General features: G+C 42.5%; 1 protein-coding gene across 1 annotated transcript; it reads left to right on the forward strand.

The window, feature by feature from the left end:
* Positions 1-399: 399 nt before the first annotated feature.
* Positions 400-16837, forward strand: AMD1 (adenosylmethionine decarboxylase 1). The gene is made up of 9 exons (XM_057390184.1): positions 400-676; positions 10562-10648; positions 11954-12080; positions 12542-12644; positions 13263-13305; positions 13422-13566; positions 14579-14671; positions 14758-14913; positions 15875-16837. The coding sequence occupies exons 1-9, from the start codon at positions 546-548 to the stop codon at positions 16013-16015; spliced, it is 1026 nt and encodes a 341-aa protein (XP_057246167.1). The 5' UTR covers positions 400-545; the 3' UTR covers positions 16016-16837.
* Positions 16838-20504: the final 3667 nt, after the last annotated feature.

Below are 20504 nucleotides of genomic sequence, written 5' to 3' on the forward strand. Positions count from 1 at the left end.
ACAGACAWCGCCGCCGCCCTATGGGAAGCAGGGAAGGGCGGGCCGGAGCGGCGGCCGCCCAATGTGCAGCGCSACCCGGCGTGATGCGGGTACCTGTGGCATATAAAGGCGGCTGCGTGCGCACTGGACCCTCGCTTACACAGTATGGCCGGCGACATTAGCTAGCGCTCGCTCAACGCTCTTCTCTGTAACAGGGGAACACACGGACTACAAGGAACCGAACCGCATCGCCCGCCCGCACCCCCGCTCGGACTGTAACCCGCTCACACACGCTCACGCCGCATCCGCCGCCGCGCACTCCGGGTGGTTTTCGCCCGTTTAAAAAAAAAAAAAATCCTTCTTCTACTTATTCCTCTTTTTTTTTTTTTTTTTTTTTCAATTAATATTAAGCAAATCCCCCAGAAGGTGAAACCCGCCCGGGACGGACTGGGACCCGGCGGCGGCAGCAGCGCGGCCCGTGCAGCAGCAGCGAACGGTGGTGGCCGGGGGCGGCAGTTTGGTTGTCGTTTAATTTCTGTGGTTGTTGGTTGCCGAGTTGTCTCACCATGAAGGAGAACGGTGCACACTTCTTCGAAGGGACCGAGAAGCTGTTGGAGGTGTGGTTCGCCCGGCAGCAGCCCGCGCAGCAGGAGCCGCACCAGAGCAAGGGGTCCGGCGACCTCCGCACCATACCCAGGTCCGCGAATGGTCGGGGCGGGGTGGGGTCGGAGCGGGGAGAGGCGGCAGCGCTGCCCTCGGAGGGAGGCCGGTGGGGCGGGAGGGTCCCTGAATGGCCCGGGTGTGGCGGCGCTTCGGGGGGCGATGGCGGCCGCGCCGGGGGAAGGCAGGTTCCGGGGTGGCCGTCGGTGGGGGCTGGGCCCCCGCGCTGCCGGCCGCCTTCCCGCTCCCCCGGTGACAGCCCCGGCATCTTCCCGCTGAGGGTGACCTTCCGCCGCCCTCCAGAGACCCCCCCGAGGAGGGATCCTCCCGTGGTCCCGGCGGGCGGGAGGTGGCGGTGCCGGGGACGGAAGCCATTCCGCGCCGCCACCTCGTGCAGCCCCGCGCGGTTCCTGCTGGCAACATGTGGCGGAGCGGGGAGCGGAGCCGGGCGTGTGCCGCGCCGGCCGGGAGCGCCGCGGGGGGAGCGGCCGCCGTGTCGCAGTGCTGCTGGCGGCCGGGGCACGGCAGCGGCGCCCACCCCTCTGCGGCGGCTCCCGCCGAGCGGTGGCCAGTTTCGGGATGAGAAGGCTCGGGAAATCCCTGCCGCTGCCGTACTGCGGAGAGCGCGGGCTCGGGAATCTCTCGCAGTTAACGAAAGCTGGGAAGGGAGATCCCTCTCGCTGTCGCGGCGAGGATTGATGGTTCCCTCACATGGCCGGTGTGGCGGCGACCTCCGGCACTGTGTGGCCGGACAGGTCCCTAGAGCGGCTCTCGGCCAGGGAAGCGGGCGGTACCCGGCGACCCTTGCCGTGTCTCCCTGCGGTGCGGTGGGCACCGGAGCGAGGGAGGCACCGGGAAAGGGGGTGCCCCCTCCTCCCCCAGAAGTGTGGCTGGAGCCGCGGTTTACACGTGAGTGTCCYGGCCGCGCTCCCGGGCCGCGCCGCCGCTGCCGTCGCTCTCCCCCATTGAGGRGCCGAGGCCAATGGGAGCGGGACGGCGCGGAGGGGCCGGGCCGCGCCCGTCACCCAATGGGCACGTGGGGAATGCGCTGGCGCCGCGCTCGGCGCCGCCCGGGGCGGGGGAAGGAAGGCCCGGAGCCCGCTCCGCTCCGCTCCGCTCCCGGCGCACGTGTTCGGCACCGGCTCCCGCCGCTCCCCCTCCCGCCGCCCAGGAATGTGCCTGCGCCGCCTTTGTTAGCTCAGGAGCCGATGGCCACCTGCCGGCACACGGGGCGGCTCTGGAGCCGTGCCGGGCAAGGCGGGCGTGAGGCGGCTGTGCTGGAGATTGCCAATACCGTRTTTTGTAGGGAGGCAGTCTGCAAAYACTAAAACCAGATGATYTTCAAGGCCCCTTCCAACCTAGAYCATTCAACCATTATGGAATACTTAGACTTCTGACTTGGAGGGTCCAGCTGTAGATGTACAAAAAGTAGTGTTCAGGAAGTGTCAGAAAATGGTAGATGCTAGCCTTAAGTACAGAGTAAAATCTGCAGAACTATGCATGAGCTTGTAGTGACAACAAAAATGGTATGTAGGTAGGATTAGCTGACATAGTCGGAAAAGGCAGGCTTGTCCTAGGCAAACAGGGCAAATCTGAAGGTTGTGATTATGTCAGTAGTTCACCATGGTCAGCTGTTCAGCTTTTCAGGTTTGGGTGGTACCTGGAGGATCTGGCTCCCAATGTCTCCAGATCTGGTTCTGTCTATTACTGTTACCCTGTGCTCTCCAGTCAGGGAGTTTGAGCAAGAGAGCTTGTCGTAATGTATTTCATATTTGGAATATGTTCCGATGGTATAATCTCCATTCCATGATGTATCCGGTTTGTCTTTTCCTTGGTTTTGATATTCCTCAGTAAATTTCCCAGATAGATGTATGTTTCGGTAGAGTTGGCTATTCACAGATCTGAATTGGCAGTGAGCAGATAACCACCTTTTCAAAAAATAATGAATAGCCCATGTTGTGTGTGCATGCCTGCATGTTCATGGTTAGTGGAGGCTTCATTTTTTCTGTACAAGAAACACTGACCTGTTGGTGTAATGAGGTAATTTGCTCATRTAACTTTGACTTGTGACGCTATTTAGACYTCTCTCAATCATGTAGTTAACATRGAAATCATCAAATTTGTTTTTTATAGCTTGAGGCTTAGTGGTGTAGCATATACAGGGTAACAGCTTGTATGGTTAAGGTTTAGGCAATCCTGGAAAGAAAATCCCGGCTGAAGTACTTGCAGATGATGAACTATGTATGCACTTGAGGAGTCCTGTAGTGTTTGACTTTAAATATGAAAGAATCCAAAAGTACTCGTTTGACTTTGTGTTAATGTGCAGATGTAGTTTAGAGATGCCATTCTGCAAATGCTTTCCTCGCTGACACATTCGTGCTCTCTGGTGATCCATTTGTCGGCTCAGAGTCGCGTTTGCGAAACTGCAAACTTAACTTTTAAATTGCTCAAGAGCATTTAATGTAATTGCAGTGTAGGTACTGGGACAGTTCCTTTGTGTGGTTTAGATATGGCTGTAAAGTTTTAATAGAGTAGATAAAAACTGTTAACTGTTGAACGYGTGGTCTTTAACACAGTGTCGGAGCTGTGAGCAAGCTTTGAAGACTTCTGTGTTAATTGGCTCTTAATGCAGCATGTTAATCGAAGTTGCTTGCTTATTTTGGTAGGAAGCTGTAATGTGTGTAAAAGTGCAATTAACCTGAGTCCGCTTGTAATTATCAGTGATCGTGTGTTTCTAGAATTAAATTAACTTGCACAAACATTCCCTTTTGGAAAAAAACTGTCAGAATTAAATTACCTGGTACAGCTGATAGATACAAATGGAAGTTCTGAATACAATSCATCCTGCTATGCTAATTCTGTAAAGGTGATTGAATAGGCTAGTTTATGTTGAACAGAACCTGAAATCAAAGCTGAAACCGTAGAACAATAGCTAAATTAGAATCAAGTTGCAAACCAGTTGAGCTTGCCTTTTGTATTGTAATACCTGCTTAGTAGTGAAATGTGAACCATTCATCTACCGAATGACTAAGCTGGTGTTCAAAGCTAAAAATTTCCATGTTGCGTGCCCTTGTTAGGGATTAGATATTTTAAAGTCTTTGCTGGATATCACCAGTRAAAAAAGTTCTTGAGCTGATGCAATTAAGATATTTCTTTTCCACATTTTTTTCCCTCCTATGGGCAAGCCTGCATTCTAGATGATAAAAGTTTGGATTAGGTGTAATGTATTTCAGGAAGATCTCTGACTGTTATTTTAATTATTCAATAAATGTCTCAACTAAAAAGTGTTGAACTTGGGGACTTTACTCTGTTAAATTTTGGGGTGGTTTTGCTCACTTGTTAATGAGTTATGCAGAAAGGTCTTGTGGTTGCAATAGTTAGTGGCAAGCATCTAAATGTGCTTACCCTGCTTATATTCAGCAGTGGAATTAAGTTAATGTTTTTGTGGTCTCAAAATAATTTGCTTTAATTTTATTGCTTGTTCTCACTTAACGCTTTGTAAAGCATTTTTTTTCTAAAAAAATAGCCTTAAACTCTGTAAAGAAGACAGAGGATTTGCTGAAAATATGATGAACTTGCTGCAAGCCCTGGATTTCCATGGTGACTGTGTAGTGCTTTCTCTATCCCCACAATAAAATAAGCTATTTTTTCCTTCAGATTATGTGTAGCTATGCATTTTCCATCTCAAGGGTTATCAGGATCTTGAATGTACAAAAGTTTGAAACCATAAATAAATGATGCCAGTGYTAAAAGCTTGTATCTCAAGTATTCAACCCTGAAGAATTCTCTGAAATTAAGTTTATTTATGGGCTKTTAATCTGCTTCCTATTTGTCTTAYATTATGTGGAGACACARGCCGAAGAAAACTGCAGCAATATGGGATAACAGTGATAGAACATTCTGATCCTGTGCTACAAGGAAGCTCCCAGGCTTTCCCAAACGATACAGTCAAGGATTTGATAGGAGTCCTGTAAATCGTTGCTTTGTGCTGCACCCTGTAGCCTGAGTCAGCTCAGTGCTGCAGTGCCGCTGCACCTCTGCCCTTTCCCCCATCCTGAGTGGTGTTACCTCCCTGTTTGCTCAAACACTGAAGCTACAAGGAAGCTGGGCCATGAGCCCTGCTCTGCTTTTACTCCTGCAGTGCCTCAGAGCAGAGCTGAAGGGACTCTGGAAAGAAGGCAGGGCTRTACTAAGATAAAGGCTTCTGTCCCTGGGTCCTCGCTGAGCTTTTTTTATGCAAGGTTATCTGGAGAACTTTACGTAAGAGTGCAGTCCTCCCCTCATCAAAATGGATATTAAGTAAACGAGATTTTAGATCTGGTTCAAAACCACAAGGTAAAATGTTTTCTTGAGACTCAAAATTGTAATTAAAGAATGGTTTCACACGAAGGAGCCAAGCCCTTTTATTCTCACTACTACTGATTCTGATACTGCTTGCTGGAAGTGAAGACTTAATGTTGAAGRCTTTCTGACATTTTCCCACCTTACCACTGAAACTGTTGAGGTTTTGGTTAGTCATCTTCTGTCAAAGGTTCAGGGCTATTAGACTGTAGAAAATAAATATGCTGCTATTGCTGTTTTCCTTGGGCTTTCCTAATGGTTGTTTGCTCAGTGGGAACAGGAAGACTTGGGGCTTTTGCTAGATACTTGGCTTACAGTATGTTCCTCCTTCTGGAGAAAATTACACTCAAATTTGCCCTGAATCTTGCTTGTAAGTCCTGTTGTGCCTCATGTTTTTTTAAATACTTTGGATGTCCCTGGATATAAAAGACTTGGGAATTGAGTATCTTTGGACATAAAGGATGGAATCCCCATTCCATGAAACTGCAGTAGTGGTATGAGGCCTGCAACAGGAGAAATATGCCGCCTTCARAGCATATCTGTGGCCATCTTTGTGCCATTGCTGAAATGTCTTGGGTTTCATTTGAGAATTACGCTCTTGAGGAGTTGTCTTGGGACTTTCTAGGTAAGAAGGATTTTGTGAGGAATACTGAATTAGAATCATTTTTGATGTAGGTACAATGTTCCATTCAGGTGCCTGTCTTTCAAGAGTAAGTGCATGTCAGGGGAAAGCTTCTTAAGTTTAAGATAAGGGAGATGTGGACAGTCTCTCTGTGTATCTGTGCTCAGAGCATACAGAGGGTGTGACTTTTGTGCACCCCACAGATACTGCTGAAGTCAAATTATCAAATTGCAAGTGCCTTGCACCTAAACTCAGGCTGTGTAAGTGGTTCAAGGTAATCTATCTTAAGCAGCAATTTATAAATTAAGTTRTATTTCTGACAGGAAGTAATTCACCTCCAGCTGTCTGCAGAGAAATACATGAGCTGCTGGGAGGTGTTCTAAAATGCTCATGATTTTTGTGTGGCACCTTTCTGTTGGAGGATGCTTGAAACCAAGGTTCCAGCTCTGCTGACACTGACACCTAGCCAAATAGGAATTTGCCTGTTTACCTGTAGCCTGCTAATGAGGTAACTGATACCTATGTGGCTCCTAAAAATACTTAGTAGGTAACAGGTGAGGGATAGAAGATTGCTCTACAGTTGAATGCTTGATGTTAAAACAGAGTCTTRCAGTCAAGATTCAAAGGCCTGTTACTTGTGGTACTACAGAACTGACAGCTGTTCTATTTTACTGGAAAGCTATGCAAGAGTACATKTATGGCTTAAGCTGTCTTTAGGAGTTCCATATGGTTTATTTCCTAAAAATTCCTGCCCTACTGCAAAAGAGCTTTTCTTCCCAGTGCTGACTGCCTTAGCCAAGGTGCTGTTACTGGGATGATGTTGTAGTGTGCTTAAGGAGGCTGTTGGCTGCTGATAGGAATGAGTTTTTGATCTCCTCAAGTTGCGGTTAGCATGTTCCCAGCTGGCCTGAAACAGCAGGGTTGTGCCAGGTTTACTTGACTCTTGTTAAGAATGTGTTTTACCCCTGAAGGTAAAGGCTCAGAAGAGGCCAATATCTTGCACACAAAAGCATGGTTTATCTGTCAAGGAAAGCTTCCATCTGAAATAAAGGGGCAAATATGATGCTTTGGAACTTGGTTGAGAGGGACTGTTGACTATTTGTTATAGACATGAAGCATACTTCCTACAGATAAGCTACTTCTTAGTGATAYTAGCTTTTCCCTACTGGCATAACTGGTTGGCAGTTTGAATGGAAGTTATTTGTACTCTGGTAACAAGTCTGTTTGCAGCACAGGAATAGGAGTAGATTGCTAAACCTGATTTTTTTCCCCCTGCTTTTGACATGTTCTGCTAGTCAAGTGTAGAACAAACAGCTTTTTACCATTCAAGCAAGGACAGTTCTTCACACTTGAGTAGATATAGTCCATTTTCATTTGCTATTCTCTGAGAAGGTGCAGTGATTTAAGGTGCATCATGCTTGCCCATTTGAGAAACTCATTTGACTCTGGCTAAGTCACATTTATTTGAAAATTTAGAAATGGATTCTTACAACTTTGGAATGAAGTGGTCAATAAACCCACATGAGTAGGAAGTCAGTCACAAGTGTGTGTTTGCAGGTCCGCTGTAGAACTTGCTTCCAGTTTGAGCTGTCAATGATTCTCATGGATCAAATTCTGCTATGCTTTTGAGTATAGGAGAGCARTTTCCAAACTGGCATTATCCTGATATCTGGATGTGGGGAATATTTTAGGAAATAGTAATGCCCTTGCACATTGATCATTGTAGGGGGAATTTTGACGAGTGGAAGTCCACAATAGCACTTTATTGAGAATTAGTCTTACTTKGTTACCCTTTTTCAGTTGGAGGCTTTGCTTCCAAGTTTAAACTTAACTCAGTTATGACATAAGTATTCTCAAATACTGGAGTTACTAACTGAGAAGGTTCCTTACTTACTATTGAGTAGCTGTAATACATGTAGTAATAACCACTGACAATTCAACTGATTTTAAAAAAAGAAGAAATGCCAGAGTTAGACTTGGTGAACTTAATCTACTTGGTACAAAGTAGTCCCAGATGTTCTTCCTTAGCTATGCTTTAAACAATGGAACAAGCCAAATACTAAGGTCATCTTGTTTAAATAGATTATGTTGGATCAAATCCAGCCTTTCTTTAGTTTTCTGCACTGAACTTTAAGATGCAGATAGATACAGGCCAGTATCTCTGCAGAACTTCTCCCTAACATGGCCAAGTCTCAACCTGGGTGCTGCAACCCTTTATTAGTCTACGTACGCTTCTAGAGCAAGCCTGGCAGTTTCTAAAGTTGCAGGGGTTTTCCTTAATGCTGCTCTAAAGAGATCAAATCATGACCTTGCCCTTTATTTCTGTAAAGKCTGAACACAGCATTTAGTGTATGCTTAACTATGGTTTCTGTAGTTCAATGGTGACAACTTGAGCAAAGCTCTGATATGCAGAGGTCTTGTGCAACAGCAGGTTTCAGCCCTTGTACCGAAATACCAGCTGTGACACCAACAAACCTAACAGAATGTCCTTTGCATCGTGGGCAGTGGACTTAACACGCAGTAGTGTGTTGTTGATGCTGTACTGACCCCTCACTGGACTGCCAAACTTGATACATCTTCCTCTGCTAAGTGTCTGAAACTGAGACCAGCCATTTCCCTCAAATGCGTGCACAGAACTGCACTACTTAAAGAAAGTGTCACTTGCCTGCATGAGGCTGAGGTTTTGACTGTCTGACCAGGTAAGAAGCTTGTGAAGGCTGAGACGTGTGCTCTTGCAAAGCCTAAGATAGTTACATGCCCATTAATACTTAGAMAAGTACAAAATCAGATTTGTAGTAATGTGCAAATGGGGTTAGTACAGCTCAGCATCAGGGAATTCTTCGTCACCTTTCACAAATGCAATGTCAGATGCTGGTGTTTATTTAATGGCAGATAAAATGTCACTAGGGATGCTGGCATGATTTGAACAATCTAACACATTACCTTGTTCAATTTACAGGAAGGGTGGCCAGCAAACTTACGCTGGTGTGCTGTAGCCAGAGAAAACTAAACCCTTTAGTATTTGTATCAGAAAAAGAGTGTGATTTTTCCAGGAGCATTTAGAAGATAGCCTATATTATATCTATTTCACTCTTCTCATTTACCAGTCTTTTTAAAGTGAGCAGCCACTTGCATTTTCATGTACACTTAAATTTTAAGAACAGAGCTAAATTCAGTCAGTGACATAAGCGTAGAGCTGAATAAATGTGTGGGACTTGAGCTGAGCATTAAAAATAACCTTTTTAATTAGACATGCAGATTGGAGTGTCTGTGCTTGTAGAAGAGCCATGTCTGTGGTTGTAGAAGAGCATTTCATCAAGGGTCACTAACTGGGGTAAACCTCAYTTTGATTTTAAGTATCTAGTTATATGACAGAATTCCTCAGCTTGTTCAGATGTGCACTTGATTATGTGGGTTTTTTAAATGCATAGAATTTTCTTAAACACATTTTTAGTATTGTCAGTCTCATTTATAAGGAGGGTATAGTGTGAGTCTGTAAGTGAACTATGTTCTGGTTGAATCACATACAAATATTACTGTTCTGGTGTAATACATACTTTAAATGGGAAAATCCTCCAATGTTAGTAATAAAGGTACAGAATTCAGTTTCAGGRGGCATTCTCCTGAATGAGTGAATTCATTGAGGGGGAAGTTAAAGCATTTATTTGCTGGAGTGTTCAGAGAGGCTAAAGAATATCTGGCTATTTTAATTATACATACAACAGAATGTAGAACTTCATCTTCACAAACYGATCAGTTTTCTAAAGGGAAAGACTGGTGGCTGCAGGAGGAAACCTGCTGATGGAATTAACAGTGAGTGCTCTGTCSTGGAGTACAGCCACAGGGCTTTTGCAGTGTCAGTAAGGGGTGAGAGGTCTGACTCCTGAGGAAGGATTAGGCTGACAGTTTTATATGGGCAGGCTGAGCTTGCTTGGTGACAAAATATTGGCAATTCTTTCRTGCTCCTGGCTCCTGCAGTTATTCCAGCTCTGCTGATGGGCAGCTTAGTTTTATGCTGGGTTAATAAATCTCTTGGCTCATGCCATCTCCAAGGACAAGAGCCAGCACAAACCTGCAGGTGGAATATGCTGCGGGAAGGGAGAAGTAGGACAGCTGGCAGTCTTGTAGTTTTGTGACGTCAGGAAGCTGTAAYTGTTCCTGTCTTATTTATAGCAAAATTGACTAGATTGGATTCTACTAATCTGGTGTAGACACAAGACTGAAGTGATAACCAAAGTAGTTTTTTGCAAGTCCGTCATTTCTCCTCAGTACTTGGAAGTCTTTTGGCTTAATTTGAGCCCTTGGGTTTTTGTTTGGCTTTTTTTTTTTTTTCAAATTCCTTGTAAAATGAGTAGTAATAGTAAAGAATTGAAATATTAAACTTCTGCCACCGTACTGAATTCTAGCACTGTAGCTACAATTTGCACTGTGTGAAAGAGTTCTGTGATCCTAATTGGTCAGAGAGGAATCCAGGCCATTGAAATTTATTAGTTTTCAGGTTTTCAGTTAAATTATGAGTTTGACTCTAAACTGGTCGGTTAAAACATCTGAATGCTAACTTGSTGGTTTATTACTCTAGTAGCTGCCAGTGACTGCTGTGGTTGAACTGCACAGAGGTCCAACCTAAAGTATACCTTAAGTTACCAAACAATTAATTTTCTCTTAGTGTACATATGGGATGCAGGATTTAAGGTTTTTCTGACTCCCCTGTTTGGCAGTTGTTCTCATGCAGCAAATCATGGTAACAGATTCTGAGGAATTCTGATCCATCAGGAGCTAAGAATTGAGTATCACTGATTGTGAGAAACAGTCCATATATGAAAAGTGTTCCCATTTTGTGCTCTCAGATSCAGTAACTCRAGACAAGACTCTTGKYTTTWTTGGGCTTTTTACCCGGGTCTCCAGCAGGCTTYGGTTTGTTTAACCTGTTGTTTGTTCTCTTCTATAATTTCTTCACAGGATTGAGTGGGACAAACTTCTGGAGAATGTGCATTGTTTGATCATAAGTGTGACAAAAACTGACAAGCAGGAAGCTTATGTACTCAGGTAAGGCACTGGCTCATTTCTTTTAGTACCTAACAGGAAAAAAGTGAACACTGTCATATGTGATCCACTTGGCTGAGAATCCAATCCTGAGTTAATGTGCTGCAGATGATGGCTACAACTTGCAGGCATCTGCTCATCATGATACTGTCATGCTTCTGTTCAGAGGTGCAAATCTCWTCATAGTTGTCCATGTTTGTCTTTTTTCCTTAACTAGAAGGATCAACAGAGCTGGGGTGGCTTTGTTCCTTATCACTGAATTTTGTCCTTGGTTAAATAAAYGTCTCCAATACAGAATTCTGAAAYAATTTCAGCGGAATAGGCTATAGATGTCTCTTACAGATCAGCAGAAAAACCTTATCGGTAGATGAGCTTTAACTGCAGATAACACAATCAAGTGGAACATCTCTTGCAGCTGACCTAAGGGTGTCTGTAAAACTGTAGCTTTCCTGAAACCCTGGAATTTTTGCATTGTGCAGCAGATAGTTGTAAGGACGCTACTTCRCCATATGTTTTTCATCTTGCAGAATACTTTCTTGCTTTTTCTACGTGAACTTCACAGGCACATTTGACATTCTCTGGTTTACTTCAGATTACAAATACTGAAGCTTTTGTATACTGAAAGACTGCCTTGAGGGCAATGTTGTGCTAARAGCAAGCTAGTCAAATGAGCTATGCTCAAGTCTGTTTTTTCAAGCTCCATATATTTAAAACAAAATTCTGGAAAGAGTAACTAGTTGTACTGCATCCTGGATGAAATTTAACCTTGATTTTGAATTTGCAAACAGCATTCCAAGTTGAGTTATTTAAGCCAATTTCCACTTCCATTGTTCAGTTATTTGATTAAAAGATACTTGTTAAGAATCTTTGAATGTTCTGGATGTAGTTAGTATCAAAGCCTATCTCCAGTTCAGTTGGGTTATAGTTAAGTATCTGTGTAGTTAATATCTGTGTCTTTATTTATATAAAGGCATATCATATAGCTGTGCCTGTGAGCCCACCTCACAGCATGTTTGTGTTTCTCAGATAGTTTGAGGGTGTCTAATGTGTGTGCTTTTTCCTGTGGTGTGACAGTTCTGTAATGTTGTGCTTGGTGCAGGTATTTGTTTTGGGAAATCGTAACAGCTCCCAAGTGTTGGCTGCATTCTCTTGGCTTGATCCATTTGCTAAGTATGTTTATGTGCCATATGCTGAGTGTTCACTTAGAGTAATGCATTTGGTTGGGATAAGAACCAAGACCTAACAACTCTCTCCTGGATTGTTTTATGTAGGGAGTACTTAATCTATGCTTTTACGCCTCTTTTACAGTGAGAGTAGCATGTTTGTCTCCAAGAGACGTTTCATTTTGAAGACGTGTGGTACCACCCTCTTACTGCAAGCACTGGTTCCCCTGTTGGAGCTTGCTAGGGAGTACAGTGGGTTTGACTCAATTCAGGTAAGGTGTCAAAAGTGCTGCATCTTCCTAGGAATGTGCAAAAAGCTTTTTTTACTGCTATTTTGGATTCACTTATTAACTMTTCTGAAATGAGGACATTTATGTATGGTTCCCATAAAGGGAAGATTGCAATGTAAGATTGCTCTGCTGTGGCATTTGCCCTTTTTTTGTCTCTTAATGTGTGCTAACTAACAAATCAGCTATTGTGCTGAGTTACTTAAGAGTAACTGTGCCTGTGCTGTGTAGTGGAAAACAAATTTGGAAGTAAGTTGTCTCCTGAAGCTTAGAAATTGAGATAGGAATGATCATGTGCTGAAATGGGAATGCTGGTAGGAGTGTTTCTGACAATGAAAACTTAGGTCCTGGGAAAAGTTCATGATAAATGCTTGCATTTTTCTAAATTCATAGATTCAAGATGGATGGATATTCTCATGCGTAAGATGCACCTTTATTTTTTTCAGAGCTTCTTTTATTCACGTAAGAATTTCATGAAGCCTTCCCACCAGGAGTACCCACATAGGAATTTCCAGGAAGAAGTAGAGTTTCTTAATGAAATTTTCCCAAGTAAGTTCACGAAACTTGAGCAAAGTTGGGTGAAGGGTTGATGTTACGTGAGAAGTGACAAGCAGTACAATAGGTACAGGCTGCCAGGCCAAGCATTCAGCAGTCCTTGCATAAAAGTCAAAAGCTAAAAATACTTATTTTCTGAATTTCTGACACTAACTTGCCAAATTTTAAGCTTGCTAAACTTTACATTTGAAGTTCAAGACTTACAAGAAGAATCTCAAATTTTAAAAAATGATAGAGTTTTGAAGGAACATGGAAGCTRTGATACTCAGATGAGTTATTTGAAAATAAATTTTAATCGTAAATGTATTTAATAGAGGCATTAAGAGTACCAGGGTTTCTCTCTGTGCATAGCTAAAGCTGTAATACCAATTTCCTGATAACAGCCTCTCAGTTGGGGTGTCCAGACCCAGTTCTGAGGGAATTTGCTTTTCTGATTATTAACTTTGCATTCTTGAAGTTAAATGCCTGGTTATTTGATACAGCTGCTGACTGCATCAGTGAACCGCATGGGGTTCTGTGAAAAGCCCCTATCTTTAAATATGAAATGAATGTAATATTTTACATAAATGTTCAGCTTTGGTAGATTAACTKGAGACTTTTTGTCTTGTCTAGATGGAGCAGCTTATTGCATGGGGCGTATGAATTCTGATTGCTGGTACGTATGTGAAGGGTTTGAAGTTTTGGGGGGTTTACAGTAGAACTCAACTTGGTGCTGTCAATATATATATATATATATATATATATTACATATTTGGTTTATACTCTGCGTAGGTACCTGTACACCCTGGATTTCCCAGAGAGTCGGATATCCAATCAGCCTGATCAGACACTGGAAATTCTGATGAGTGAGCTTGACCCAGTAGTTATGGACCAGTTCTACATGAAAGATGGTGTTACTGCAAATGATGTCACTCGTGTACGTTTGCTTAAATGCTGAGCTATTTGGGGAATGGTGGAAATCAGGCAACAAAATGCTTCATTCACTTACCTTTTAATATAAGGTTTATTTTGTGGTGGGAGAGATGTCACGCAAAGTGTCAGGTTAATGCTTTGGGAATAAAACTGATTTAACTTTAGAATGTTTTGGGGAATATAACTTCATGTTTTCAAAGCCCATCCTTTAGTGAAAGAAATGATAAGCAGTGCTTTAAATGATTGGAGGCCTTTAGTCTGAAGAATGTAGAAGTAGGAATAAAACCACAATTWAAGTAACTTCAAAGGATRTAGATTWCAAGGAKTAAGGTTTAGAGTGGAGATAAGGACTGCAAAGCTTAGGCAGATATCAAAATTAGGGTTRAATCATGGAGCCATTTGGATGAYGGAAAAGGCAGATTTGGGRTCTAAGCATAATTTGATGGGTTTCYCTCRATTTCCCATTTTCCAAATGGGRAAATMYTRTGACATGGACAAATTTTTCTGACAAGTACACTGACTTAATCTTGTTTTCCATCTTAGGCTTTGATTCTCATACTGTATTTGCTATTGAGATTTGGCTGTAGCTCAGGTACTGTGGTAAATCAAAACGCTTGGGATTGCATTTCTTTCTAGAGTATTCAGTATATCCTTAYTCTGGAGTAAATGTAAACAGCCTTCACTTTGTGGATAATGGTTGAAGAGAAGCTCCATTTTTCATTTCAGCAGCAAAAGCAAATATGTTTTGGAATTGTAAGTTGTTTTCTTCTCTTGGATGTGTGCAGGTGGGCTCTGTAAGAGGCGGTGTGATAGCTTGCATGCAGCTTGTCACTGACATTTGTGTAGTGGCAGGATGCAAAGCAAGTTCATCTACAGTGGTGCAAGTAATCAGACTGACTTGTTTTTGGGAGAATTCTGRTATCCTGTTTGCTAAGTAGATGTTCATTCTGCCTTTGAGTTAAATCTGAACAGGTGTAAAGATGCATTCTAAACAGAACTGTTTAACTTTGTTTCAGATGAGTGGAATTCGTGACCTGATACCAGGTTCTGTTATTGATGCTACAATGTTCAATCCTTGTGGGTATTCAATGAATGGGATGAAATCGGATGTAAGTTTTACACTCAATAATAATAATCATTGATAACTGAAAGAAAGAAATATTTGGTGCTAATAATACCTTAATTTATTTTTCAGGGAACTTACTGGACTATTCACATCACTCCAGAACCAGAGTTTTCCTATGTTAGTTTTGAAACAAACATAAGTCAGACCTCTTATGATGACCTGATTAGAAAAGTTGTAGAGGTTTTCAAGCCAGGAAAATTTGTGACAACTCTCTTTGTTAATCAGGTGAGTTTTCTTGCTTGCATTAGCTTATCAGCTGATGAAATACATATAGATACAAATGAAGCAAGGTGTGAGATTTTTACTGGAGATTTAAGTTTCCAGTCTGTCTCTCTATTTGGGTGGTAGTTTCTTTGCACAGTAAAAATTTTCTTCAGTTTTGCTKTGKCATGTACTAAATCTGAGCTTCAGAAAACTTCWGAAACAGTAATGTGAGGCATCCCAGTCTCAGTATTCTAATGACTTCCTGTGTAGTTCTGTATGAGCATAATTTCATGCTTTGGCATTTTTCTGGATTTGCCTGCAMCTGTCAGTTGCATAACAGCTGCTGTTAATGGTGTTGCTCTCAGCTAATTGTAGAACCATAAAATTATTTGGGTTGGAAGGGACCTTAAAGAYTATCTCGTTYCAACCCCCTAYCATGGGCAGGGGCACCTTCCACTAGAGCAGGCTCCTCAAAGCCCCATCCAACTTGGTCTTGAACACTGCTGGGGATGGGGCATCCACAGCTTCTCTGGGCAGCATTTCCAGTGCCTCACTACTCTCTCAGTGAAGACTTTTTTCTTAATCTCTACTCTAAACACACCCTCTTTCAGTTTAAATCTCTTACCCCTTATTCTACCACTACAAGCTCTTGTAAGCAGTCCCTCTCCAGGTCTCTTGCAGCCCCCATTAGGCACTGGAAGGTGCTGTAAGGTCTCCCCAGAGCCTTCTCCAGGCCRAGAACCACAGTTCTCTCAGCCTGTGTCCATAGGAAAGGTGCTCCACCACCCATGGTGGTTCACAGAACAGCAGTACTATATGTAGGGAGTAGAATCACTCCTTGTGAATGAAACTTCCTGCACCATTGTCAAGAAGAGTTTTAAAACRTGTTGGTTTTAAGAATCATACATGAAATAAAGTGTGCTAATCTATCTCTAAATGACAGCTTTAAAAGTAACTTTCACCTTTTTTTTTTGTTTTCCAGAGCTCTAAATGTCGCACAGTGTTTTCCTCTGCCCAGAAAATTGAGGGGTTTAAACGTCTTGATCACCAGATTGCCCAATTCAGTGATTATAATTTTGTTTTCACCAGTTTCACAAAAAATCGCCAGCAACAGCACAGTTGATTAAGAATGAAGAAAAAGCGCAAAAAGAAATCCCATATAGAAGGTGGTGGTTGCTTTCTAGTTAATGATTCAGGGGGCCATGCTTTCCACTCCCACCACCTTGTAGTTGTGGAAAGCCCTAGGTGTAACCATAGTATAACCATTTTGAATTGTATGCATTATTATATCAAGGAGTTAGATATCTTGCATGAATGCTCTCTTCTGTGTTTAGGTACTCTATGCCACTCTTGCTGTGAAATTGAAGTGCATGTAGAAAAATCTTACTGTATGAAACTTTACAACACTTGTAAAAATGATTCAGGTAGAATTACACACAGTATAGTTTTTCTCCAAGTATCACCAAAAATTCCCCACAGACAAGGCTTTCGTCCTCATTAGACTTCAGCCTCAACCGACTCACTGGGGACAGTTCTCTGTTAAATTGTCACTTTTTTTTTTATCTATGTTGTGATTTCAGTCTGAAACAGTTTTTGATGAACTTCTATGATTTCTAATGAAACTGATTTCTAATTAACACTTTCATGTTTGGAGGAAGTTCTTTAAACAGTTACAAATTCTTTTGCTACTACAGGTGGTGGTTGATTTATTTTTAAATCAGACTGACTTTTCATGCTCTAATAAAGCTTCTAGGGATTGGCTCATCTCTCTTGGAGCACTGGGCTAATGCATCGGTCATTAACCTTTAGTAACTTGGGTATCGGTACTAGTGCAGGCTAAAGTKTGTCTTACCTTAATGCTCGTTTCTCTGTCCACATCCCAAGCTGTCRCACTGCTACGCAATGGCAGAATTTGATGAAGGTCCAAGACTTGGTAGGGGAAGAGCCAGGCTTCAAGTGCTTTGGCAGGATTGTGTGACAGCTTTGCAAAGTGTGAGTTCGTGTTGGCACCAGACATTTTCTGTCCTAATCACCTGTTATGTCAGAGCGGGAAGCTGGTGCTCCTGAGCACTGGCAGGTGGGGYTGGTGGAAGAGTGGAATTTGCCAGTCTGGGTGTGTTGATTGGTTTGGATTATTCCCAGTAAAACCTGTGACCTGCCACTTTGGACTGTAAAGAGTGCTTCTAAACTGGTCCAGTGTCACTTCATTTTGTTGTTCCAAGCAAAGCTAATGCCTCTGTCTTGTGACAGTCCTGTGACATTGTTGTGCATGTGACTTACGTTGTACTTGAGTGTTGTGACTTCATCTGTTTTTTCCTCCTAATTGCTAAGGTGGTTTCTCTTACTGTGACTTGAGGGCATTAAGTGAAGGCATAGAACAAGAACTGTCTGGGACATCTGGACAGAAGTGAAGTAGAATGCTATTCATGGAGCATGAATAAGTGTGTAAATCAAAGTCACTTTAATGAGTATTGACTGAAATGCAGGCTTTGAAAAGCTGGCACACTTTCAGCTATGTTTGTTTGCAAATACTGGGATTTGTAACAGCTGGGAGACCAGCGTGTTAACAGCAAAATTGAGACTATTTTCCCCCTCTTGTCYTTGCAATGATTTGACTCTTTCTGGTTTGATGCAATGGTTCTTTTGTTCCTTCTGTATTTATAAATGAAGCACTTTTTCAGTGCTTCTAAACTAAAGTCTGCTTGGTTAGAAATCAAGTGGTTGGAACATTTTGATTTTTTTTTTTTATTTTAAGCATATTATTGATGTTCTTTACCAATGTTATCAATTACATGCTGTAAATGGCACTAATGCTTTTTGGTGTTAATATTGAGGACCAATATTTCAATGGGGTTTTTTTAGTTCTTGCGTTGTCCCAAATGTTCTGACATTTTTTGGCTTGAGGTCCTTTAAGTTGACTGAAGATCCCTTTTCAAGTAATACTGAAAGCAAGCATCTTACAAAAAGAAGCATAAGCCTCGTCTGTGAAATGAAAGCTGTTGAATGGGTTATTGAACTATCTGGGTGATCAGGATGGGGGGAGTAYGGTGTTTATAATTTCTGTGGTGTTAGACTTTGATCATTTAAAAATATCTGTACCACAACTTAACGCTTCAATAAAAGTTCGCTTAAATTGTTTGTAGTGATGGTCCAGCAATTCTACCCTTCACTGTCTTCATGCTTTTTGGTACCAAATGGTTTAATTCTGAAATAGATTTATGTTCTTGCTGTCCTAATTGGCTCTGCCCTAGTAGGGTATGCATCTGAGTGCATTGGTAGTTTAAAATATGGCAGCATGTGAAACGAAGCCAAATGAAAATGTTGCGCTGTTCTTGAGGCTAAAACTGTTTCTCTAAATGAACACAAAATTTTTTTTGTCTTCATTTAACCTGCATGTTTTTTTCTTGAGCATTAGCCATTCTAAATAGTCCTCTGAATTAGGACAACTGCTTCTGAGTTACAAATGGGCATACATTTATGGTACTTAGGGCTTTGGCTTTGAGGGTTCAAGGTGAGATTTATCTCTTTCATATAAAGTAGCATGGACCTGATTTGGATAGTAACCTAGACCAGAAGCTGATGGCTAGGAATGTCAGTGCTAAGCAGATGCAACTAGCACAATTGAAAATTCCTTGAGTTCATATGCCRAGCCCTACAGGAACAGCAGCTGCAGTTTACCCGTACGTGCAAAGCTCTAGCAATGCTGGTATCCCCCAAAGTCACTTCCATAGGGAAACCTTGTGTTATCATTGAAGGTCTAAAGCCTTTCAGTGGTTTACTTCTGAATACAAGTTTCATTAGTCACCCAGAACCTGATCTTTGATATTACATGCTTCTAATGATGTTCTGGATATTAAATCAGACTTCTGGTTATTTCAAATGACTTCTGGTTATTTCAAATACTTAAGACCATTGGAAATGCCTGATTAATTATTCTATGGAAATAAGATCAAAACCTGTGGGAGACGGGTCCTGATTGACCAACCTGATCTCCATCTGTGGCAAGGTGACTTACTCAGTGGGTGATGGAAAAGTGGATGGTGTCCACCTGGACTTCAGTAAAGCATTAGATTCTGTGTCACAACCTTCTGGAGAAACTGGGTGCACTCTTTGCTGGGTAAAAAAACTAGACTGGGTCATCAGACCCAGAGGAGGGGGGTGAGTGGTGCCACATCCAGCTGCTGGCTGGTCACCAGGGGTGTTCCCCAAGGGGGGTCAGTGTCGTGGCTGCAAAGCTGGGGCTGTCTTATTCAGTGGTAGGGGGATCTTTAAGGTCCCTTCCAATCCAAACTATTCTGTGATTATATGTTAGACTGGGGATGGTCTGCATCATCTTAGGGCAGGCAAGAGGATTAAGGCAGTTCTGTGCTTGAGCACTCTAATGTTTCAACACAGGGCAGAGAGGGAAAAGCTGCTGCTCCAATGCTGGAACCAAGCCACTTGAATAGGCATTAAAAGCCAGTGGTTTTCAGTCCTAGACCTTTGCTGTGGTGTGATGATGGCAAAGAGATGACGGCTCAGGGTGGGATGACTCTAGAAACAGGTACTGGCTGTCAGTTTGGCTGCTGCTTTGGTGGTCCAGGACTATGTGCTGGCAGAAATATTGAAGCTTGCCAGCTGGGGTGGTCTAAATTCAGGTTTCCTTAGGGATTATTCCAAAAGCAGTGCCACCAATACCCAAGTGCACAAGACTTGGAAACAATGCTGAGGATATGTTCCTGAGGGATGGAGTTCTCCCAAGCTACTCAGGTGAAACTATATTAGAAGCGGAAAAAGTTGCTTCCAAATACATTTTGTATAAACTGAAGCCTGCTGAAGTGTTAAAGCCGAGCCTGTGGCCAAATCCTGGGAAGAGCAGGATAGTTCAGTGCTGATCTGTTGTACTCCCATATAACCACAGTAATGACAATTCAGTAGAAAGGTTAATGGCCAACTGAGGAGCTGCTGTGGCAGCTACACGGAGCTAAGCAAATGGGATTCATGTGTTCTCAAACATGTTCAAAAACTTAATTTCAAATGCTTGTGGAGCCATRGTGCGAATGTACCTATAGACAAGCCTGGGGAAGAGAGCACTGTCATTAGGAAACTGCTGAGACAGGCATTTCCCCACAGCGTGTTCCATTGACTTTCAATTAAGTGTTTAACTTCARGTTAAGTTAGACTTGCACTTTTTCATCCCTCTTAATTCCATTCTGTGGGATTAGTGGTGGTGTGGTCCATGGGGTACTCTGCATATTGTTTACAGTTCAGACAGACCTCTGCTGTTTGGAGAGATTGGATTAGGGTTAAAATTGCCTATAATGTTTGGTGTTAGTATMCTTCCTGCCTACAAGGAAGCACTGCAAAATATTTTTTAAGCAAATTTCAGGCTAACTGTTCTARTTTCTATTGCTTGTTATACACTGTACTTACAAAACTGGAACTGCTGTTACATTTAATTTTTAAAAAATAAAGCAGGCCCTAGAGAGTCCTGCTTCTGCAGCTGCCTGAGAGCYGTATCTTTATATAAATTTTACATTCTCTATAATGTGCTTAGTTCTGCCTTTGGCAACTGCTATTAATTTTAGATGTATGTTTACAAGTGAAATATGTACAGTCTCATTTAGGAGCAA

The sequence above is a fragment of the Malurus melanocephalus genome, unplaced genomic scaffold (assembly GCF_030028575.1).
Source record: "Malurus melanocephalus ecotype Western Australia unplaced genomic scaffold, MMel_1.1 scaffold_23, whole genome shotgun sequence".
NCBI lineage: Eukaryota > Metazoa > Chordata > Aves > Passeriformes > Maluridae > Malurus > Malurus melanocephalus.